A 25626-nucleotide genomic window follows, 5' to 3' on the forward strand; every position below is an offset into this window, starting at 1 on the left:
AGGTTGACCTTCACATCTCGCCTGGCATTTCATACAGACTCCCTCGTGATCTTCCTCTCCCTCTGGCTTCCCCCACTCTTCCTGCCGTGCTGTACTCTCCCTCTCCCTCCCACGCACACCTCCCACACTCTGCTTATCTGGTGAGCAACATGTCCCTCACAACGGCCACGACGCATCACACGCAGACTGTGTCGTCAACACGACAGTCGTGTTATGCGGGAAGTCATCCTCTCAAGCGATGGTCAGCCTCTCTTACACGACGAACTCCTGACTCTGTCGTGCAGGCGGGTCGTTATCTCGAGCACGACCTCCTCATCATGTAACTGTCGTGCAGAACAGTTAGCCTCTTCTGACGGAACGACCACACGTAACTACCAGAACTAACAGCCGCAGCTTATTGTTCGCCCAGCTGTAATGGGGTACGACTAACACCCAGTTAGTCGAACTTTTTAACCAGAAATGATCCAGAAACATGTCACCTTTACTTTGATATCCGAATCCAATTTTGAATCGAATTATCACATATTTCAAAGCTCAGTAAACAAGAATTGTGTACGTTGTTGGATGTGATGGCTGCCAACAATGTGAGGTCATTCAGCCACAGTCAGTAATGTATGTCAAACATATATATAAAGTATCATATGTTAATCATCTTGATTAATGATCTCTTTGATTGGTAATTGTGCCTAACTTGCCTTATCTAAGATTGGCAAACGTAAAAGTTCAAAAGAATTTAGTCTCCTAAGTTTTTAGGTCCTTTTCCAAATTTCTATGACGAGTTAATCCGTATTCTACCTTCTTATTTAAAGCTAAGCTTTTCTCAAAGCCCTGCAGCTTATCCTCAGCTTAGCACGATAGACAGCTTATCCTCAGCTTAGCACGATGGACAGCTTATCCTCAGCTTAGCACGATAGACAGCACGAATGCGACAGAGAAGCAGGAGCTGAGGTTACTGTGTCGCCAATTCTGGTTCGTCAATCGAATTCCGCCAGTGTCAAGGTCAAGGAAGACCAAGAGTTTAGTTTGTTTATTCGCTACTTTGTTAGCATTTCATGGGAGATGTGTGTGTGTGTGTGTGTGTGTGTGTGTGTGTGTGTGTGTGGTGCGGTGGTGCGGTAGCGTTATGTTCAATGTGCCGGATGTAAAAGGTGCGTTGGACTGTAGAGTGGAAGACAGGGAGGGAGTATGTGGCACTGACGTGGGTGGGAGCGAGAGAGGGAGTATGTAGCACGTCACTGGTGTCAGGGTGGGTGTGGTGTTTTCAGTATAGGTAAGACAAGGTCGGTATCAGCACGCGAGGCAACTCTGGTTCTGTCGGAGCCAAGACGAGCAGAGGATTGGACCACAACCTCGTCACGAGACCTTTACTGTCATCTTGAGGCAACCCCCCACCCCCCTGTTCTCTCTCTCTCTCTCTCTCTCTCTCTCTCTCTCTCTCTCTCTCTCTCTCTCTCTCTCTCTCTCTCTCTCTCTCTCTTTCTCTCTCTCTCTCTCTCTCACCCAAAATAAGAGACACAGACTTGCGAACCAAAACACCACAGATTTTCGACACTCCAACCATGATAATAAGAACTGTACGCAAAATCTACGGAATATAATGAAAGAATTTCATACCAAAATGTAACTTCATTTTAGCAAATCATATGAAAACTGACGATGAGGAAGTTTCATGCAGAACTATATATAGATTTACCAAGTCAGGTAAACATAAGCGAGACTTCTGCCTTCCTTTATGAAGAACAACTTAAGTTATGGCATTACGGGAAGTGTTGGAACCTGTGTGGTTTGACGTCAACCATCTGGTGGTGTCTGTGGGTCGCACTGGCGACAAGAAGGTTACTGCTGCTAAGTCTATCTTTCATGGTTTCGGGAGCAGCATGGATAGATAGATAGATAAATAGATAGATATCTCCTAATACCTACAACAGGATTTCGCCTGCAGCAGGGGTAAGGCATAGAGAGAGAGAGAGAGAGAGAGAGAGAGAGAGAGAGAGAGAGAGAGAGAGAGAGAGAGAGAGAGAGAGAGAAGTGACCTTGACCCTCTTTCATAAGACGCCATCATTGGTGAGGGGTGGCTTTGTGGTGTGTTGATGGGGGAAGGAGGGGGTGAGGAAAGATGGAAGAGTGAAGGAGAAAGAGAAAATGGAAGAGAAGTAGGAGGAGGAGAAGGAGTAATAGGATGAGGGAGAGAAGAAAAAAAAATTAGTAAAAATATGAGAAACACAAAACGCAGAGGAAGAGAAACACAAGACAGAGATCATTAATGGAGGGAAGCCAAGAGGTATGAGATAAAAGAAAAAACTACTGAATCAGAATCAACTAGAGAAATAAAACGTTTTCATCTTGAACTGACCAACAATGATAGTGTTCAAGTTCACTGAAGGTCGGGACATGATACAGTTGTCTGTATTGTTGAAGAACCACGCGACGCCTGACACAATGTCTTGTGGTCTACATCAGTGACACATTCGGGCATGTGAGACGTGTCTTTGCCATATTATCTACGTTATGGAAGAATGCAATGTTATATAATTATCTTGTGATTATGTCTACTCGTATTAAAGACCAAGTTAACCAAAATACCATAACATATAAACTGTGAAGAATATGTGATGTGAACCTTTACACTCTCGGGAATGTTGTTGATGAACGAGACGAAAATCTAAATCCAGGACGTAAATAAGAGAAAGTTTTAAGACGTCATCTTAAGGAGGTGGGGGGGTTGGGGGGTGCAGGTTCTCAGGGGCCAGCATTGTCGTCGCTGATCATGTGGGAAGCAAGGGCTGGTCTGCGCTCAATAATTGGCCACTGCTTGAGGGAGGGAGAGCTGGGATTTCGTTCTTATGATCAAAGCGTGTGTGTGTGTGTGTGTGTGTGTGTGTGTGTGTGTGTGTGTAATTCTGCCTATGTATATATGTGTGTGTATGGCAGGGTGGGTATCTTTCCCAGCCCTGGGCACGTGTAGGACAGGGTGTGTATCTCCCAGCTCGCCCCGCTGACCTGAGGAAAAACATTGTTATTTGTATTACTTCATTTGACCAGTGTCTGTTGTCCAGCCTCACTCACACTTCTCCATGTGTGTCCACTGACGAACACAGAGACACTCTGCACCGCCAGCTGCCACTGGGGTGTTCAGGGGGAGAGAGGAAAGATAAGACAACCCTGGGGGAAAATTACCACCGCTGGAGGTGCTGTCAACCCTGGCGGGAGATTGCACAGTTATCTTGACTGTGTCGCTGTTACGCCCTGGATCAATACTTATGTTGACACATGACGTCACTACACTGCATCTGTATTTAACAATATATATATATATATATATATATATATATATATATATATATATATATATATATATATATATATATATATATATATATATACATATTTATGTTTGTGTGTGTGTGTGTCAACGACATTTCGGTCGTATAACATATGATTTCAGTACAGATTTAAACCAGACCTCACGACGTCGTCACAACAAAACCCAGACTCGCTCTTCATGCTCTGTGAAGCTGACTGGTAACAGAGCGTTTTTAACCTCAATTTTTTCCCTTCCACGGACAGACCTGTGTGGCGTGAGTCATGGCATCTGTAAAATATTGATAACGTCCAGAAATAGCGAACGTGTTGACGCGAGGTTAACACACAGTGAGGAAAGATATAAACCACTCTCATGCGGGCCTCCGTGGTGAAGTGGTTAGTGTTACTGACAACCACTTTACTGACCATGGGTTCGGATTATGAGAGCGGGAGTCGGCCGCATCCAACTTAGGTGTTTATCCTTCCCGTAGGGATACTTGATAAACATGTACATAGCTTGTACTGGTGTGTGTGTGTGTGTGTGTGTGTGTGTGTACACATAGTAGTAAAGACATGGAGCGTATATACAATATTAAGAGACTGGGCAACACTGGTGTAAAACACTCCCAGTAACGCGCAAATAGTAGTCACAGGAGTGTAAAAAAACACTAATATCTTTTTTACACCTTGTTACTTGCATCAATGTTTACTGTAAAACAGTGGACTGTACACACACACACACACACACACACACACACACACACACACACACACACACTTCTTACATACTTGTGTTGACCTATTAAAATGTGTAGGTGGCGGGAGTGCGTGTGAATGACCTTACAAATATGTAATGCGACACAATTGTTGACCTCCTTCTCCAAGCTGACCTGGAGGCAGTCTCCCATGTCACCAAGAATTCGTATGAGAAGTTACAAAGAAAAAGGTCGAGTATTTGTATGGAGGAACCTGTGATGCGGTTGGGCAAAGAAATATATCTGGACTTACAGAAAAAACATCTATTTCAAAATTTTTCAACGAAATGTATCAAGAATTTATGAGAAATAAAGAATCTTAAATTTCCCTGATACACGCTCCTCCAGGTTAAGAAAATTTCTTGTAAATTTCTGGAGCATTTATTTGTTTGAGAATTTGTAAGAGAATTTATAGCATCAGAATTCGTGTCAAGGGTTCATGACAGCCTTCGTTTTATCTGACAAGAAAGTGTTATACGTACCTTAAGGGTGATACTCCAGACGAAAGTGGTGCTTGTTACATGTTTGATGATTAACGTGCGATAGTCACATCCAGCCTGGCGGTAAAGACTTTAGGGATGTAACATCAACACTGTAGCCTCTGGTTATCTTACCATCAACACTGTAGCCTCTGGTTATCTTACCATCAACACTGTAGCCTCGGGTTCTCTTACCATCACCACTGTAGCCTCTGGTTATCTTACCATCAACACTGTAGCCTCTGGTTATCTTACCATCAACACTGTAGCTTCTGGTTATCTTACCATCAACACTGTAGCCTCTGGTTATCTTACCATCAACGCTGTAGCTTCTGGTTATCTTACCATCAACACTGTAGCTTCTGGTTTATACACAAAACATTTTCTTTTCTTCTTGGAACACAACAAACCTGAAACTCTCCCTTTCCTCCAGCCCGCCACAATCGCCGCCCCTCACATAACGTATCATTATGTCCTAAGACCTTCATTTTCACTGGTTGTGTTGATCAGAGATAAGGAATCACAGGGAAGGATCTGGCCCTGACCATTCCAGCGTTGGGCGCTGACTGGATACATGAACTGTCCTTCCAGCACTTGGCTCGGACTCTTCCTGTTGAAAGTCTGGCCACCGTCTGTTCCAGCCCCCTGCCTGGAACGTGGGTTTGACCCCTTCAACGCCTCTATACGACCCTGAAACACGACGGTGCAATCCTTGGGTCAGGTCGTGGGTCATAGGTACCCAAGGATCGTGTCATCGTGCTCAAGGGTCGTACTGTCGTTGTCAAGGGTCGTACAGTCGTATCTATGGCATCATAAGTCCAGTATTCCAGTGCTGCACTTTGACTTAATATTCATCATAAATCAACTTGATCTAAGTCCCTAAAACCATGCAACTTCATAACAGATTCGCTGTCTCTATCATTTCCTGTTCCATCTATAACATGCATTTTCTTCTGTCATGTCAGGTAGCGACGCACTTAAAACACGACCTCTTTTTTATCACTGTGAGTACCTTGTGGTAATGACTTATCATAAGTATGTTTCTCCATGTCTCACGCACTCTACCACAATCACCACCACAAAACACAAAAGAAAATTAAGTTCTTTGGATGCGCTAGCTCTAATTGGGATTTTAATTACTTGTTTACATGATGATAAGAGAGGAATATGTTATCTGATTCCTCGTTAAATGTCGTAAATCAGGAAATTGAAGAGAATCATCAAATGATCGCCAAAGCTGAGGAGTATTATTGGCCATTACGACGTAGTTTGTTGTGGACAAAATTATTCTTGTTACAGAACGAGCGATAGTGTAATTTGGCCCTTAAGACACAGGTCGTTATAAGCGAAATTACCCGTTTATTCTTATGCAAACCACGAAGTGTTATTACGGCCCCAGTGACGTGTATCGTTATGAAGGTAGTAACGAGGCTTCACGTTCCGTTATCAAGACAGTAACGTGAGCTGTCCAGCAGGGACACCCCGCCAGCTGCTGCGTTATCGATAAAACAGACACCACTAACGAACGACGGAAGAACGTAGTAATGGCTTAGTGTTGGCTCTGTGTGTGTGTGTGTGTGTGTGTGTGTGTGTGTGTGTGTGTGTTTTCGTTCAGATGTGTATGAGTATGTAAACACTTGCACGTCTGTGTATGCTTGTGGATTATCTATGTTGTTTGTCATTGTTTGGATGAGAATGTAAGTCTATACTTGTAAGTGTTTGGATGTGCATTTGTTTATGTATGTATGCATGTGTCTGTGTGTTGGTTTAGGTCCATATAAAATGTTTTTGACCCAAAAGATATTTAACTTTCTATCAAATCTTCACCAAGTTCTGCTTCCCATTTCTTCAGTTCTTGAATGTCTCCTCCCTTGTCCTCTTGACCCCCACCTGGCCCATGTCCAGGTCTCCTGTTATGTACTGAACCAGTCATTACCGTTGACAGTTCACTTGGTGACTCGCCCGGTATCGTATCTGTGACCCTCCTGTGTCACGTCAAAGAACTTTAAACTTTCTCCGAATTGATTCATAAATCATACGAAGAACTGGGTGTCTCACCACTTCTTGGTGTACAGACGATCAATCTCAGCTATTGCTCCATGTTCCTACATAATCGTAATCAAATTTCGCAAGAGACAAATAAAGTCTTCTTTCTGTTAAAGAAAAAAATTTCCAGCATAGATTTATTTGATGTTATTCCTCTATCAAACTCTATTTTCATCCAGTTCCTTTATTACTTCCTGGAATCTGAAGTAGGAATTAGATTCTTACATTCGAACTTAAACACTTTCCAGCTGACACACACCACTTTTAACCTTCTTCTCACCAAGTTACAACACTGACCCAAAACCTAAACTCCTCCGCAGGTAAGTTTATACAGTGCCAACCTTGTAGGACAGAACAGAACGTCCCAAGTTAAGTCATTGTGGACGTGTGACCATGTTCATGATGGCCAGTCGCCCACAGGAGACAATCTTGATTCTGTTATGAAAGTTTGATCGATTGATCAAATCCCATTTTGTATGTTGTGTTCACGTTCGAGTGAGAGGTTAGGAAACTCCTACACACCCGGGAGTGGGGTGGGGGTATTACTGCAGCAGCAGCAAGAAATTATCACCAATGATTACTACCAATTTTCAGCTACTTTACTGACTTAACAAGCAACAAGTGTTAAGTAACAGTGAGTTGGTCGTGCATTATGCAATCATTATCTTGCAGTCTTTGAGATTTGTTCATATTTTCCTGCCACAGAGGCGTAAGTCTGGAAGTTAATTTGTCCTTTGTCATTTGTATGATGTACAGGTACTTCTGAGAACCTCTAGTTCCTGGGTGCATGTGACTGGACGAACGGTGTCGACTCCTCAGCCAATCAGAGTCACGCAAACCTCTCCATGACCTTTCATTCCTAAGGAGTTCGTTATATTAGGTCAACACGTGGGCAGTGGCTGCCGTCACTGACTTATGGAGGCGTGGCACCATGGTAGAATGTTCTTGCTTGTCTCGTCCAAGTCTGAGAGGTTATATGAGTCGCCTGGGGCTGGCTGAGTGGTCTGAGGTATGCAAATGAGTGTGTCAAATCTTGGATCGCTCTGGTGGGTTTGCTGTTGCAGTATATAGTCTGTCTGTAGCTCGGGTTTGCAAGGTTGCAGGGGACGGTGACTGTTTTGCAAGTGTAAGGTCTTACCCTGCAGTAACATGTTCCAGTTGGTTTACTTTTTGAACTGTTATTATCATTACTTACAGACGAAGGAGCAGGAGGTTTGTGTGTGTGTGTGTGTGTGTGTGTGTGTGTTTGGGGGTAGGGGACCTGGTGGAGGTAGTGCTGGAGGCAATGTGGCGTGTCATGACCCAGTAGTAGGCAGAAACGCTCACCACAGAACCATCACATACACTTACCACTCCTGCCCTTCCTCACCTGGGTTCCCCACACACCAATGTTTACACTCTCGTCAAAGGCCTCCTGGTCTCTGGTTAGCCTACTTTACGAGGTTCACGTGACGCCACAACCATTTTTACATTCGAGAGGTAGAGAAAACGAGAAGTGTGAAAAAAAAATGCTGATAATGGAGCAAGGGTTGTAGTAGAGAAGTGGTGGCTAACTGAGAAACTGTTATTATCATGATGATGATGATGATCATCATCATCATAATCATCATCATCATTGTTAATCATAGATTAGTAGTGGTATCATCATCATTATTACCCTTAATCGATCCTCTGACCTTGACCTCTGACCATGACCTGAAAATGTACTGTAGCTTGGCTACTTGGAGGTCAGAGTTGATACTGTTTAACTGTGGACATTGCCGCCAGCCCAGGTGACCTCAACTGTATTCCATCTCTAATTAGTTTACCTTACATCCCAGATGGTCACTGCTGGGACACGTCTGTATGATGGTGTACTCATGTGTGTGTTGCTATATCCTGATGGTGTACTTGCAGTGTGTGGGGAGGTGGAGCTGCTGGACCTTCTGATCGAGGCTGGAGCTGACCCCAGCACCCCAGACATCCATGGTGCCTACCCCCTACACTACGCTGCCCAGGTGAGCTGTCCTCAACACCAGGACCGACCTGCGCTCCTCCTGCCTCTACCTACACACCTCCTACCTCTACCTACATACCTCCTACCTCTACCTACATACTTCCTACCTCTACCTACATACCTCCTACCTCTCCCTACACACTCCTGCCTCTACCTACACACATCCTGCCTCTACCTACACACCTCCTACCTCTACCTACATACCTCCTACCTCTACCTACATACCTCCTACCTCTCCCTACACACTCCTGCCTCTACCTACACACATCCTGCCTCTACCTACACACTCCTGCCTCTACCCACACACCTCCTGCCTCTACCTACACACCTCCTGGCTTTTCCTCTGTCTTCACCAGTCTCTACCTGTCCCCTCTGTATCAGAAACTGTTTCCAAGATGCCGCCTCAACATGCTCGGTGATCGCTTCCTATTATCTTCCCCTGACCTCGTTCACATCACCTGTTGACCTGCCTGGCCTCCCTCACACTGATACCAGACCCATTCCCCTTCTGAATGTTGATAGTGTAAGTCACTGAACATGTCGGTACGATCCTAGGGTCGACGGTGACCCTGAGCACGACCGATGACCCGTAAACATGACTACCCTGGCCTTTGATGGGGCCAGGTTCAAAACCAAAGGCTTCTCATATCCAAGAGTCGTGCTGTCGTGCTCTAGGGTCGTTCCTCTGTGCTTAAGATTCACGAGGTCGTCCTGAAGGTCGTTTCTCTTGTGCTCAAGAGTCGTACCGTCGTGTTCGAGAGATGGCATGTTCAACACCTGCCACATGTATCTATAGTATTTTCTCTATGATTCTCTAACTCCTTGTCTCCCACCGCCTCAGATGTGTGGCCCAAACAGCGAGATGGGTAACGATGTTCGTGTGGGGCTGATGGTGCTCCGCAAGTTGCTCCAGCGAGGCGTCGACGTCTCTGTTACCGACCACGATGGTCGTCAGCCCCTCCTGTGGGCGGCCAGCGCCGGTAGGATATCTCCCACGGTCTCCTGTGACCATCCTACTCGTGATTTAGGATCTCCCCTCCCCATCCTCCTCCTTGGGAATTACAGAGATAATCTGATGTCATGGGATGAAAGGATAAGATTTTAGGATTACAATCTTAATCCCAAATTTACTTTAGAATGTAATCCTTGGGATTTACATGAGTTACTAGAGGGATCATGGGATTACTCTAGAATGTTTAGGTCATTCAAAGAGTTGTGCTTTACTCCATTTCTCACAGGATTACTCCAGTACGCCATGCGTTACTGAAGAGGTTCATTTAAGTGGTCCTAACCTTACTCCAGACCTCACAGGGTCACTGAAGGATTTACTGATCAATAGAGAAAGTCACAAAATTCGTTTTGTGGTCATGAAATTACTTGATAAGTAGAGCGACAGGACATCACTATGTTCAGATGAAATTGTTGTCTTGAATTTGATAATATATCACTCAAAATGCACAATATATATATATATATATATATATATATATATATATATATATATATATATATATATATATATATATATATATATATATATATATATATATATATATATATATATATTCTCCATTGTATGCCTGTTCTGTCAAAGTATCAGCATCATAAGATAACAGATTTATGTTACTATGACACTGTATGTATTGCCTTGTGTAAAAGCTGTAAGCACTTTGAATAATCTCTAAAATGTGTCTCTAAATACCCATCTAAAATCTCCACAGCACTTTGAATGTGATACTTTGTTAGTATATAAAAAGACTTTCCTAATAATCTGGTTTTGACGTGTTATGAACGTGAGTGTGAGTGCTCAACCCTTTCACTGCAATTTGGGGCTGCATTTTGCCCTCAAGACCACCTTCTCTGGGCTGCCAAGCACGCCCTGGCTCTGGCCTGAATTGACCTGACTTTATGAGCACGCTGCACCCCTGCCCTAAATAGACCCGACCTATGTAAGCATAAACCTGTGTAACCTAACCTGACCTTATCTGTCCATGAGTGTTCTAACCTGACCTGACCTTCTCTGTAAGCACGCTGCTTCCTGGGCCTAACCTGAAATAAGTATTTTTCGTATTTCATCCAGGTAGTCACGTTTCAGTACACGTTCTCAACACGTTTGGAATTGTTACCTTCCCTTCACACTGAAACATGCACACTACTTCATAGAAAGGAACTTGCATCACTTTCACACACAGATTTATTGATTGCCTAAAATATGCTGTACGAATTAGACTTAATTGGCACTGCTATATGCCAGTAATTTGAAGCCGCTGTGAGAGTGGATATTATTGAAAATCTATACTGTGACACAGTTCAGCATCTTATATATAGCTTTATGAGTGACCTCTGACGTCACTCTTCAGTAGCCTTGTTCTATAACCTTACTTCGCGTGACCTCATTTACACTCCTTACTCTGCAGAGCAGTTTGGCTGTGAACAACGACAAGGAGTCTTCCTAGGTAATTCTGTCCCCACTTCTGACTGTCACGAAGCAGAAGTTCCTTGGCTTATATTTTATTCATATGTTCCTCGATAGGATAAGTGTCTATATAATCTGAAGGAAGACCAGAATAACACATGGGTCATACCTGAAAAATACTTGAACTGATCCTCCTTGATGATACACACATACACACTTAGCTAGACGTGTATACATACAGACGATGTTACATACGTGACAAGAACCTAACCAGGAGACGTGTCTATATTACTGTCGTCTTGATCACACCTGGTGTTGCCGTAGCACTTGATCCCACGTTAAGCATTCATGACTACAGTGTTGAACCTTCCTCTCCCCACACCCATCCAGGGAGAGCCACTCTCACACCACTGAGTGGAGTGCCACTGTGTTCACTCTCACACCAGCATCACCACCAGGTGCCACGATCCTCACCAACACCATGGACACCCCCAACTCCACCTTCATCCTTACTCTCTAAACCACCGTCACCATTGCCTTCACCATCACTACCACCACCACCATCACCACCACCATCACTATCACTAACCTCAGCACCATCACCACCACTACCACATGCTCCCTAATCCTCACTACCACACGGCTGGCCCTCATAATTAGTACCGTCACGTCCTTGGCAACACCACCAGCCAATCCATCTCCACCAGCGCCCTCCGCCACACACGCTCTACCTCCCACCTTAATCCACAACTCTATCTCCTCACCCTGCTCCCCTACATTCTCCACCAGATTTTCTCCGCCGCTCCTCCAGCTCCTTCAACTCCCCCTCCAAACATCACGTCCTCCTATCCTTCCCTTCACCCAAGGATGCAGCCAGTGGCGTCCTTGGCTCGGCCTGTTCGGTGGTACTTCACTGCCAGGCAGCGTCATGGCAATGACCAGTCTGTTTACATTTTCACTGCACACTTCCCATGCTCTGATATTCTCTAAGATATTAATGTTAAGACTAGGAGGTAGTGTCCACCATGCAGCTCCACCTTCCAAGCAGTGCCAGTGTTGTTGGCCTTCCCTCAGTGCCATAAATCAATACAGCAGCAGTGCCTTCAGTGTTTGCACTGGACGAGCCGTCCATCAGCAGTGCCTGCCCAGCTTGCAACACCCGGAATCTTCCATAAACAAAAAGCCATCATAATTCACATCAGCCTGAGACATCACACGTTTTCTATCTTTGACCTCGCAGCAACATTACCTTTGACCTCGTTATCATAAGATAACGAAATCTTCGTCACCATTAACCAGAAACTTTGTTACGACCGTCACCACCAACCATCCTTCTTCAACCTTATGTGTGACGTAGCCAGTGATTTCTATGTAACATTAATGCTGTAAAGACGGAAATATGCCAATGGACCCCAGTCTCATCCAACAGATTCACTCCGTTTTATCACAAATTTGTGATTATCTTCAAAAAGAAACACTTTCGTAGATTTATTTACCGCGAGACACTGAGCATGAACGAGATGAATTTATCTCTGGACGAAAGTCTATTCCTATCTTAAGACAGAACATCATTTTGACTCGAAAAATTGGAGTTCACAAGATGATTGAGATGTTTTGATTCGCTGTTCCATGACACTGGACTTCTTCACGTGTTGATTTGATTCAAGAACTCCTCCTTCCTCACGTGCGCATCATGTGTACACGTCTGTGTTGAGGGTGTGTGTGTGGGGTGACCTGCTAACACGTGTGCTCCACCTTCACCCCTGTTATAAACATAACCCGCCAGGTTCTCGTCTGCTGCTGGACATAACATGCTGTCGTCCCCGTGTTGCACGACCCTCCTTTCCCCGTATTGCACGACCCTCCCTTGCCCGTATTGCACGACCCTCCCTTGCCCGTATTGCACGACCCTCCCTTTGTCCGTGTTGCTCGACCCTTCTCCCCCCTCACCATCGTGCGTACATCACTTGTCGTCTTCTCGCGTCCCTCGCACCTGTGTACCTGTGATCTGTCGTCCCCGCCCCGCTTCCCTTGTGCATAACTCGTGCATGCATTCATTTCGGTGCTGCATGACTCGGTATTTGGAAACAGCTCGGTCTGCGGTATTGGTTGGCCTGCATGATTATTGTTCAGTTGAAACATGATGGTAGCCAGGGGGCCGGTCATGAGGGAAGGGGTAGGTCTGCATGAAGGCCCCTGAGCTGGTTTAAGGGAGCTACAGTTAGGCCAGCATGATGGCCCACAGGCTGGTTTCAGGGGACTAGGGATGGCCCTGCGTCTTAGCCGTGTAAGGGCCCAATATGCAATATGTGAGGGGGAGGGTCAGAACTGGGTCTGTATGACGGCCTGCTGGCCGGTCTGAGGGGGCTGAGGTTGGGCTTGCATGGTGACCCTTAGTCAGACCTGAGGGAGGGCCAGGGTTGGGGCTGCATGGTGGACGGAGGGAGGGAGGGGCCCGTGTGTGTGTGTGTGTGTTGAGGCGCAGCCGCTGTTGTCTTGGCAGAGGTGCGGCCGTCTCACGTGTACTGTCCTTCAGGCAGCGCCGACGCCATCCTGGCCCTCATCAACGCTGGCGCCAGTGTCAGTGCCGAGGACAAGGATGGACTTACAGGTAGGCAACGTCTTGTTCCAGTACGACGGTGATTCATGTTGTGTGTCTTGACTCTTGCACTCCACAGGTCCCACAGCAGAAGTGTGTCGTGTGACGCAGGTCCCACAGCAATAGTGTAGCGTGTGACTATGATTTGTCCCATACGTAACACAGATCCTTTGTCTTGACTATTTAGTTCCACAGGGGAAGTGTGACCTGTACGTGATCATTCTGTTCCACAAGGAAGCTACGATTTGTACCATATCTTTGTTCCACAGATGAATTACAACCTTTTTCCTTGACTGTTCTAACACATTACAGGAAAATTGGTTTGCTAATAATGACAGGTGCAGTGAGTTGTTACCTTGTGTTCTGTTAAGATTACTAGCTGTCATATCCTCAGATATCAATACAGTATCTTTAACGAAAACTTCTCATCTTTACATTATCCCTAATGAAGCAGATATTTTCTTATCTTTATTTTCCGCCTTCTGTCTCACACATAAATGATAAAACACATAACATCTTTCTTGCAACTCCATTTCACTGCGTTGTGCGCTACGCGTTACTCCTACATTTTGGTAAAATCTTGTAATTTCATCAGTACTTCTCTCTCTCTCTCTCTCTCTCTCTCTCTCTCTCTCTCTCTCTCTCTCTCTCTCTCTCTCTCTCTCTCTCTCTCTCTCTCTCTCTCTCTCTCTCTCTCTCCCCCATACAGTTACCCTCATCAAATATTACATGTTTTGCCTCTGTTATTTTCAGTATTCGCTCATCCAGTATGTAAGGTGTAACAGGTTACTAACCCTAATTTTCCTCTTGAGACTGCAAGGAATTGATAGTAGTAACATTACTGAGCGACAGAGAAAGATATCTCTACCTGTGTGTGTGTGTGTGTGTGTGTGTGTGTGTGTGTGTGTGTGTGTGTGTGTGTGTGTGTGTGTGTGTGTGTGTACGTGTGTGTGTGTGTGTGTGTGTGTGTGTGTGTGTGTGTATGTGTGTGTCTATGCCTAACACATTCATTAACTTTTATATCCTTATTCCAGTAACGACCTTCCTGCATTACCTTTATTCTATAATGATTCACAACATCTGCTGCTGGAATGTCAATATCATACCTAACATGTTGTTGTTGTTGTTGTTGTTGTTGTTATTATTGTTGTTGTTCTCCTCTATAACACGTCAGTATCTTTCACGTATCATGTAAGACACCTGTAGGAACTTCCACTTCACATCTGCACAAATGCAAGCAAACAACTGCAGGAGTTTCCACGTCTGTACAGGTGGTATCCACACCTGTACAGGTGGTTTGCACACCTGTACAGGTGGTTTGCACACCTGTACAGGTGGTTACACTTGTTTCTTAGAAGATTCAGGTCGATTTCTCACATTGTTACCATATGTGTGTATTGTACAGGATGTAACATTTGCATTGAACACCTACCTGCTCGTTACACCTGCCTCACTCCACTACACCTGTCCATCACACTACACCCGCCAAGCACCACCCTACACCTGCCCACTACACTATACATTCCTACCACACTACACCTGCCCACCACACTACACTGCCCACCACACTACAATGCCCACCACACTTCACTGCCCACCACACTACACTGCCCACCACACTACACTGCCCACCACACTACACTGCCCACCACACTTCACTGCCCACCACACTACACTGCCCACCACACTACAATGCCCACCACACTATACCTGCCTGCCACACTACACCTGTCCACAGCACCATACCTGCCCGCCACACTACACCTGCCCACCGTAACACCTGCTGGCCACCACCCACACCTGCTCCTCATCACCAGCGCTACACTGCGCCGCTTCACGTGGTCACCTGGACTGCCTGGATTGCCTCGTTAACTTCTGCGGGGCCGAGGTCGACACTCTGGACTCGAACGGGTGTACTCCTCTCTTCTACGCCGTGACCCTGGGCCACGCCGACTGCACGCAGCTCCTCCTCCACCACGGCGCTCATCCTGACAAGCAGGATCGCAAAGGACGGACGTAAGGATAGTAGGATACTGGGGGTCTGTCTACGGGCAAAGGATAGAAAGATAGGGACGATAGATGTCGCTAGGGACAAAGCTAAAGCTGCTAAGTTTAGTCATTCTTAATATTATCATCTAATAACTAATAACTAATAACAGTGAGACATCTACAGCTGGATCTTTATATATTTCTTGATAACTGTAATAAATCCATGATGTATGAGAGCAATGAACTGTGTGATAAATCCATGATGTATGAGAACAATGAACTGTATTTGTTCATGACTCATTATTGTATGATCATTGATAACATGAACCTATACAACACTAACATGTGTATAACGTGAGTGTATGTTCAAGTGTATGTATCTCATACACTACACATACAAACGCAAGGAAGCTTATGTGGATTATTTACCCTATTCTTTCTTCTCTTCCTTCATCCTTCACCATACCGATCCTCCTCCTCCTCCTCCTCCTGCTCCCCTGCTCCTGCAGGCCTGCCCACTGCGGGGCAGCCAAGGGTCAACTGGAGACCCTCAAGCTGCTGCACCGTAAGGGCGCTGACCTCTGGAAGCGTAACGTCAAGGGTGACCTCCCTCTCCACGAGGCATGCCAGTCCGGCCGTAAAGACCTCGTCCTGTAAGTACTAACTTGACCATTAACCTCTGCTGACCTGTCCTTTCCTTACTGTCCTGTTAGACAAACCGACCTCTGACCTGACTCATGATCTGTTCTTGTACACCTTGTTGCATTTAACGACTGTTGACCTGACCCGATCATTAAACCTCTTTAGCGATGGTTGGCCCTATATCTTACCATATCTACAGTCCCCTAATACTGTCACCTCCCCTAGCCACACTCAGCCTAGTCTAGGATACCTGTGTAGCTGTGGTGGTCATACACCTTGATTTACTCACCTCTGGTTTTGATCGCCCGAGAGCTGGTGTTCTCACGCCTCGTGTCGCTCCAGGTGGCTACTGTCCATGCGACCGGATACCGTGAACGCCCCCAACCTGGACGGCCGCTGCCCCCTGCATATAGCTGCTATCAACAACAACATCGAGATGTGCAAAATACTGATGGATAAACAGGTATGAAGCGCGGGTAAGACGGGAGGGAGGGAGGGAGGGAGGGCGGGGTGGTCGTGGTGAGGAGGATAGCAGCGATGTGTTGAAGTCCTGGGAACAGTTGGGAGGGTGGATGGGAGAGTACATGAGAGGGACAAATAACAGGAGACTCGTTGTATCCAATCAGTCTGCTTCCCACAGCAGATCCGGTCTCGCTGGTCGTGAAGTTTGATAACAGTAATTAGTAATCTTGTCTTTGCTGCTGCGTCAGAGGCTTTTTGAAAGTCTAAGTGCATAACAGTCTGAGGATAGTCTGAACTACCAGTTATTATATTAAGAATTTTATTCGACTGGTTAAGCACGACTTAGGTCGTACTGTGATGGGAGGAGCAGTTGGTAGGGTTGGTCGAGGTGTGTGTGTGTGTGTAGGTCGTATTGAGATGTTGTTGTCTTGTCACCACCTTCCCTCCCTCTCTGCTACAGGCAGCCGTCAACCCCATTATGAGGAACTCCCGAGGTCAGCTGCTGACCCCGCTGGACGCCGGTGTGGCGCGGGGCAACCGCGGCTGCGCCAAGTACCTTCAGCTGCACGGAGGAGTGGCTGCCTCCAAGCTCACGGACAAGCACGCCCTCCAGAAGGCTATGCAGAGGTGAGGAAGGAGGTCATGCACAGGGTGAACTGCAGGTGGGTCAGGCAGTGGAGGAGAAGGTCACGCAAGGCAGGTCAGGTGAGGCAGAGATAGGTCAACAGGGGAAAATGTCAAGCTGAAGAAGGACAACAGGTCATGTAGAGACAGGTCACGGGGTAGCATAGGCGGAACAAAAGGTCATGAAACTATAGTGAGGGAAATCAGCTGAGGTAATGCAAGTGGTCATGCAGGGTCACGCTGCCCTCCAGACATTGCACTCTCGTTTCCTCACATCCGAGGACCACATGATTCATGTTTTTCTCTACAAATATTTCAAGAAGCAGATTTAAACCACTTTTTACGATGATCCTTGAAATTCCACCTTCATCAGACTCAGCTAGGAATATCTTCCCTTGGCTATGAGAGTATTCGAATATTCGTATATCCATCTTTACTGTCCTAACCTAAATTTAGTGTACCACACCTCTAACTTCAGCCACACGTGTGTCTTCTAACGTTCGCATCGTGACTAGACAGCTGTCTGGTTTACCTCACTCACCAGTGGTGATGAGAGAGATGTTTCAGATCAAAAGTTCATAACAGAGCACATCAATGACAACATCATGTGTTCCTAAACACCATTCTTGCGTCCAGACGCAGATCATCATGGCTGCCGTACTCCCTCAGGGCGCTGGAGACCAAGCAACACTCCAACACGGGAGCCACGCCCTCCGAGCTCACAGCCGACGACCTGGTGAGTTCGTCGGCTTCCTCAGCCCTCAAGTCTAATAGATCGACTATGACTGCTTCGCCGGTCAACACAGAGGCTCAGACGGACACAGTCGACCTCAAGAACAAAGAAAATATGGAGAGGAAGGTCACTCAGAGGGATGCACAGGTCAGTCCGCTTCTTGTTTTCTGTCTGTGGTGGTAGTTGATAGTTGCTGACTTGTTTTGTTACGTTAGAGGCGCCAAGCACAGACCAAAGTCCACATCAAGGCCGGGCCTTAACTGAAATATAGAGAGGTTGATGAAAGAAAAAGAGACAAGGGAAAGTGTTCATGAATTCTGGATGAAGTGAAAAACCTGTCATTTAAAAAGTGACAGACCATAGTGATTGGGAAAGAGATGAGAGGGTAACGGGTTCCAAAGCTTCAAGGTGTAGGGTAAGAAACAAGAACAGTTCTGATTGTTTTCCTGAACCTTGATTTATGCCCTGCTCCTTTTATAAGTTATTGGGGAAGAGTTTGGTGAATTGTTTGCTGAGAGGGAAATGATAATCGGGAATACATTATTAAAAGGAAGTAATGTATACTTAAGTATACGCTGGTGAGGAGAGTTCGGGATGATCTGGGGTTATTGGAGGCTGTGGTCAGTGACAGACGAGAAAACGGGAGGTTGGTGGGTGCTGGCTGTGCTGAGGGGCAGCTTGTGGGAGATCTAATCAGTTTTTTTTGTTGGAGGTGATTGTGACAGTTTGTGGTGGGCTCAGGGAAAGAAGATATGATATATGCGTGAAAGCAAGTAGTGAAAGTGAGCAAGGTTGGTAAACTGGTCTGTGTATAGAGATACCAAAAAGGACTGAGTGAAGGATGTGAGCAAATGAAACCAGGCAAATGATGAGTGAAAGGTATCTGGAGAAGCAGTGTAGCAGGTAGATGGGATGTGGATGGGTTAGTGAATGGCTGGATGAGGAAATTAACTTACTAGTGAATGAGGAAAGAAAGGTAAATGGACGGTTTCCGAAGGAACAGAGTCCAAACTGTTGCAGCAATTACAAGAGAAAGCTGCAGGAAGTCAAATGAAAGGTAGAAAAGTAGAACAATAGGGCGAATGTAGAATGAAATATCATTATTAATATCATTTTTATTATTGCATTCAAGATGATGATCACAATCTAATTCTCAGTAACAACAAAAAATGGTATTAAGGGAAGGGACATTACTGTCAAAAACTTGCTATGGTTTTATGATTTGGTTTTGACAAGTGAGTGCCCTGGTTTTTATGTGGCCTGGTTTTATATGGTCTGGTTTTATGTGCCCTGGTCTTTATGTGCCCTAGTTTGATATGGCCTTGTTTTATGTGCCCTGTTTTTTTGTGGTCTGGTTTTATATGGCCTGGTTTTATGTGCCCTGTTTTTTATGTGCCCTGTTTTTTATATGGCCTGGTTTTATGTGCCCTGGTTTTTATGTGTCCTGGTTTTCATGTGCCCTGGTTTTTATGAGTCCTGGTTTTTATGTGTGACAGTTTTTACGACTTTTTATTTTTGTGTGCCCTGGTCTTAAGAATTACGTGTGTCCTGGTTTTCATTAGTACTCTAGTTTTTTTACATGTGCCTATGTACCTTGTCTTTTATTGTGCCGTGGTTCTTACAACTGCCCTGGTTTTCCATGTGTCCTGTTTTCTACATGTGCCCCAGTTTTAACATGTGCCCTGGTTGTGAGGCAAGACTTGGTTCTGAGACGTGACCTAGTCCTTCTAGACGTGTCATGGGTTTCAAACGAGCCTCGGAGTTTGGAAGTGACCCGGAATTTAGACGTGTCCTGGTTCTAAGCAGTGGTCTGGTTTCTAGATGTGTCGTGGTTCTTGAACTGCCCTGTTGTTCAAGTAGTACATAATTCAATACACATACTGCCAGAGCTTTTTTCTTTTCCATTTTTTTTACAAGGAACTATATGTATCATTTTCACCACATTCCGTTTTCATACGTGTTGAGCTTCAGTGAGGTTTTGATACATCCCTCACATTTGGTCCTGGAGTTATTTAGTCTCGTTCCAGATCAATATCAACATCATGACCGACTTCATCAAAAAGTCATGACCCATTTCCTTTCACAGGTCTCCCTACCTACCCACTACCCTGCAGGGGGAGTGGGTAGGTAAAACCCCATATGTCAGTCCCCCTCAGCACTCACCTCCTCACTCTTGTGGGGAGTGAATAGACAAGTTCCCCTTAGGTTAGTCCCCCAGCACTACCCACTCCCCACTCACCCACGTGGGGAGTGGGTAGGTTAGTCCCACGTGGTCAGCCCAGCACTTAACTAAGAGGACAACACCAGGGCCTGATGATGTCCCTGGCTGGTTCTGTGTAGCATCAATGTTGGGTATTATCTCCCCACCCACTCCTGCTGCTCACCGTGTCCTTCCCTACCCTTACATCTTCTCCCCTGACCTTACATCTCCTCCCCTACCCTTACATCTCCTCCCCTGCCCTGACATCTCCTCCCCTGCCCTGACATCCCCTCCCCTGACACCCTGTCTGTGCCTCCCTCCCTTCCCGCAGATGTCACGCCGCCCTGGTTGAACTCACTCACACTTACTTTACTGTTATTTTTCTTTGATAATCATTGTGGTCATGTACGAGGATTTCCTCCTCAGGGAAAATGGTGCTTCTGCTTCAGCATCCAGTTCTTCCTAATCATACGTTCCAGGGAATCTAGAGCAGTCATACGTACGTAAAGCCACAAGCACCGTTTTCCACTGGTGAGTGACTCCAGTTACGCCCCGACTGTGTATCTGATATTTGACGAACGCGTCATTCCTCCCCGACCCTGCCACAGATTTTGTATTCTTTGTTACTGATAAGTTTAGCATCTAGACCATAACCTTCTGATTGGCTTCTTGTGATTTTTGACTATTCTGATCAAACCCTCCAGTTGCCCCCACCTTCCCCAATCGTGTATCTTTACCTCTTATTAAGAAAATATCAATAATAGAAGATATGCAAGTCTTTCCTACTGAGAAATTGGCCACAACATCCCACAGTTTCTTTGTAGAGTATAGAAAGAATGAATATCCTCCCAGCTTTGCTTCAAAGTTGAATTATGTGTACCTGACCTTGTGTGACCTCTCCCGGTCGGCTGGGACCTGACCTGACCTGACCCGACACACCACCACCACCTGCTAGACTGGAACTTCCGAGGTCAACATCAGGAAGTTGGTACTGGAAGAGGAGGCGGCAGAACTGGCGAGAAAGAAGGCGGAGGAACAGAGGATAGCCGAGGAAAAGAATGAAGAGGAGGAAGAACAGGGAAAACAGAAGACTACAGACAAGGAAACAGACGAGGAAGAGAACAAGAGAAAACAGTCTGTAGATAAAGAGGAGTCACAGACGGAGGGAGACGCAGAGGGAAACAAAAAAGCGTCGGCAGATGAAGAGGAAATAGATGAGAGTAAAAGAGACTCAGTAAAGAAGGAGGAATCAGAAGATGGTGCCGGCGCATCAGGGTCGGAGGAAAAGGGTGGGGAGGACCCAGACGCCAGTGGAAGCGTGCCAGAGGATGCCTCCGGTGAGCCTGGCGGTAAAGCGTCATCACGCGAAGGGTCCATAGACAGCGATGGTAACGTGGAGGAGGAAGGAGCAAAGGAGAAGACCAAAGGAAGTAAGAACGAAGGAGCTGATGATGGTGACGGTGAAGATGCCGGAAAGAACGAAAAGACAGAGGAAAGTGAGGACACCAACAGGACGTCTCAGGAAGCACTGCAGAGGAAAAGTGAAGAGGAGGGAGAGGAGGGAGGCCAGACACAGGTGGGTGAGGAAGACAAGGCCGGTGAGGGTGACGGCTCAGCAGAACAGAACGTGGGAGATGCTAAAGACAATGACAATGATGTTGACGCCTCTGTGCCCGAGAACGCAGAGGCTGAACAAGGTAAGAAAGACGGAGAAGAAGCTGAAGATAATGAAACTGATGGCGATAAGAAAGACAGCAACCAAGAAACACAAGATAGTGTCGACGGGAACGAAGATAATAAGAATATTGAGTCTGACCAAAGTGTACAAGACAGCAACAAAGAAAATGGTGATGAAGAAGACACTAAAGATGGGAAGGTCAAGACAAGCGACAGGAAAGTTAGCATCGCCAAGAGTGGGAGTGAAGGATCCGGAGAAGGAGGATCCCTGGATCAGGACGCCAGCCTCAGCCCTGGAGAAGAAGGCAGCGCCTCGTCCGCACAGAACACCGTCATCAGCAACACCTCCAAGCAACAGTCATCGCTGGAGGAGGAGCAAGAGGGAAGCTCCAAGATTAAGAGTAAGAAATCAATGCTCGGAGAACATGGAAAAACGATTGAAGTTGACGAGGACGAGACCGAAGTAGACGGAGGAAGTGCAACTGAACAGGAGGAAAGTGCGGGCAAACAGGCCAACAATGAAGGTGATGATGGAGACAAGGAATTATCAGGTAAAGATGTAAGCTTCGATGAAGAGGAGGGCGATGAAGAAGGATATGAAGATCAAGAAGATGATGGTCAGGAGACCGAGGAAGGTCAGAATGGCCAACGAGCCACCAGAGCGGCCGGGGTGCGAGCGCGCCCAAAGTCAGCAGTTCGCCCAGGAACCCTAAGCAAGAAGGTAGGGAACAGGAAGACCAAGGGAGGAGGCGCCGGGAAGAGGGCCTCAGTCCTGAAGAGAAGATCGACACAAGACGACTCTAGAGGCGATAATGGCGAACCCGTACACAAGAACACTACCCGACGTGTTAGTATCTCGAGGGACCTGCCCCACTTGGGCAGCCTACGTGACACACAGGAGGACGATGAGGAAGGTGTTGAGAGGCCTCCGGGGACCGCCTCGGAGGAGCGAAGTCACGAGATGCTGCTGGAGTCGAGCGGGCGAGACTTCCTGACGGTGGACGCCGCACCGCCGGGGCTGTCCTCGCCAAGCTCGACCCACGGCAGGGACACCGGCGACTCTGGCTTCAAGGTACGGTCGTCCTCTGAGCCATACTCTCATACTGCCCCTCGATCTCCCTCCCCTACCTCGAGTCATGAGACCCTTCGTGGAAACCCAGTATGCAAATCAGTTTTGGACACAAATACTTGTAGTCATGTAGAGCAACCCAGTGTTCCTGGTCATGCATGCATACAAGTCTTTCCGCATGATTTTGTTCCTTGATGATAATGGTAGAAGTCTGTAGAGTTTGGATATCACTGAGCTTATGCACGTCTGAGGCACTTTACTGTCTGAATGGTCAGGCCAACACCACGTTTCCTATCCCTCTCACGCAGCGTCCTCTACAGGAGTCGGGCTACAGCGATACTCTGGCCGTCGAGCGAGACTCCGATGTAGACGGCCCGACGGACCCCGAGAGACACACCGAGGACGAGGACACTCCCCAGGCTTCAAGGAAGAAGACAAAGACGAGACGGAGACGGAACAAGGAGCGGGAGGAGAGGTACGGCGCTGGCGCCGTGCCAGAGGACGGGCGCGCTGCACGCACGGGCAGGGGCGACGGCGTCGGAGACGACGATGACGTAAGTAACGCACGTGAGAGTATGTGTTAAGTTCACAGTCAACAGTTGCAGGGTAGAAAGTTCCACAGGTAACACAGTCATCTCCAAAGGCTAGTAAGTTCTGCAGGTTACACACACCAAGTTTAAAAAGGTATCAAGTTCCACGGGCAATACGGTACTGTCACGGATCAAGCGGTAAGATCCATGAAAAATGAACTAAGTTCTATGTACGTTGTGAGAAGCGATAGGTTCAAAAGGTGACACGGTAAGTGCCAGAAACTCTATAGAAAGTTCCGTGACCTATGCAGACTGACAGGTACATGAAAGTTTCAGTTACAGAGTAAGTTTTACTGACTTTAAAGGATATCGTGTTGGCAACAGAGTAAGTTCTACTGGCTTTTACATGTCGTCAGCTTCTTTGGTTAGATGTAGCTCTCTGGGTATCGCCACAGCACGACATGATTTCGAAAGAGTAAGTCATAGTAAAAGTACTTATTGCTAGAGTAAGAAAATATGATAATAACTCCTGCTTTACCTCCACTCTGATGAGTTCGTTGCCCACTTCAATCTTGCCTCCTTATTTTTTTCCCATCATCTTGTGATCGTCTTTATCCGCCTTTCTTCACCATCAGCTTATTCTCTCTCATATTTCTCCATGATTTTTCTTCTCATGTCCTTCCCCATCATTGTTTTGTCTTCTCTTCCTTTATATTCAATTTCTCTCATCTTTCCTTTCACCACATTTCTCTCCATCACCTTCCTTTTGTCCACCTTACCTTCCACTAGAGTAGGGCACTTTTCCAGTTACACTCCCCATCAACATTTCAGTAGCACTTTACTCTCTGTAGGACATGGTCATCCTTTTCAGTTTATTTCCCCGCTGGCTGTTGAGCCGGAAGGGGTGGTGGGCGAGGAGGAGCCCAGTGCCATCTTAACCTGCCTCTTCCAGAAATAAGGCTGACTTCACGACACTGTTACTATCCTCCATCAGATAACCTTGCCATGAACCATTAGGTCTCCTGTGATCAGTCCTTCTCTTGTCCCTTCACCTTGTCCTTCTGCATCCTGCAGGAGAGAGGACCTCGTAAGAAACGTGACCTCAGGGCCCGTCAGGAGGGAGTCGACGCCACAGACGAGGCTGGTAGGGGAACGGACGACTCTCCTCCCGGTACTTTTGACGAAGACGAAGACGACGAGGAGGCCGACGAAGACGCCCTACGAAAGCTCGGGGTCACGTCACACAGGCGGCCCGGAGTTAGGAGAGGTCAGGTCAGGAGCGGGGCCATGAGTGGCGGCCCGAAGAAGGTAAGACGATAAGGAAATGATAACTTTAATGCCAGCTGAGTTAGTAGGTCAGAAGCCCAACCTCACATAACATTATCATCACTAAGTACTTGATGAACACAGTTGGCACAAGCCTCGTAGTGCTCTAGCTATTAAGAGATCATCACAAAGATTTACACATTCTTTCTTTTTAACACATTTACAAAACATTTACAGTCGACGCCATACCTAAACTTATGCAACATGATAACACGAGAACAGTTGTTTACATTTATGAGAACTGCATGACCTTAATATTCCTGTTTATATAACTTTTCGTATATTCATTTCTAACTGTATTTCTGTACCCCGTTTCTCTGTAACCATCGTTCCCTGCAGCACTCTATGGTACTCTTAGCTTTCAGTTATGTCATCATTATCTGACTAACAAGCCACAGACTGTAATGTGTAGTTACTTACGTGGTTGTGAAGCTTACAGGGAGATCAATGTTATTGTGGTTGTGGAATGACGTATTTTGCTTGACTGGCGAAGCTGGAATGTAAGCTTGACTGTATGTCACTGTATATAGCTACTGTATTCTGATGTTTTGTATCTCTAATGTAAATGTGATTATACAGTCCCACGACCCTTATTATGGGGCTTCTGCAGCACTCCAGACAGGAGCAGGGTAATGAAAGAACTCCAGACAGGAGCAGGGTAATGAAAGACTCCTTTGGAGCGAAAAGGTCCTTAGCCTATGACACAGCCTTGCAGATGCATGGCTGCATCATCTCAGATGGACGGGAAGGAGTACAGTTTGGTCAAAGACCTTGTCGCCC

At 46.3% G+C, this 25626-nt stretch overlaps 1 protein-coding gene across 5 annotated transcripts in view; it reads left to right on the forward strand.

Moving 5' to 3' along the window:
* The window catches only part of LOC139765100 (uncharacterized), a 60466-nt gene that overhangs the window by 26257 nt on the left and 8583 nt on the right, over nt 1-25626 (forward strand). For 2 of the 5 annotated variants that reach the window (XM_071692268.1, XM_071692273.1), the window contains exons 5-15: nt 8480-8580; nt 9421-9559; nt 13499-13606; nt 15412-15610; nt 16093-16236; nt 16568-16688; nt 17148-17314; nt 17948-18191; nt 21200-22993; nt 23299-23544; nt 24595-24828. In XM_071692268.1, the coding sequence (XP_071548369.1) occupies nt 8480-8580; nt 9421-9559; nt 13499-13606; nt 15412-15610; nt 16093-16236; nt 16568-16688; nt 17148-17314; nt 17948-18191; nt 21200-22993; nt 23299-23544; nt 24595-24828 (3497 nt within the window). The remainder of the gene's footprint in view (nt 1-8479; nt 8581-9420; nt 9560-13498; nt 13607-15411; nt 15611-16092; nt 16237-16567; nt 16689-17147; nt 17315-17947; nt 18192-21199; nt 22994-23298; nt 23545-24594; nt 24829-25626) is intronic. The other 3 variants (XM_071692269.1, XM_071692272.1, XM_071692270.1) reach the window with 3 other exon arrangements.

Source organism: Panulirus ornatus, chromosome 52 (assembly GCF_036320965.1).
Source record: "Panulirus ornatus isolate Po-2019 chromosome 52, ASM3632096v1, whole genome shotgun sequence".
NCBI lineage: Eukaryota > Metazoa > Arthropoda > Malacostraca > Decapoda > Palinuridae > Panulirus > Panulirus ornatus.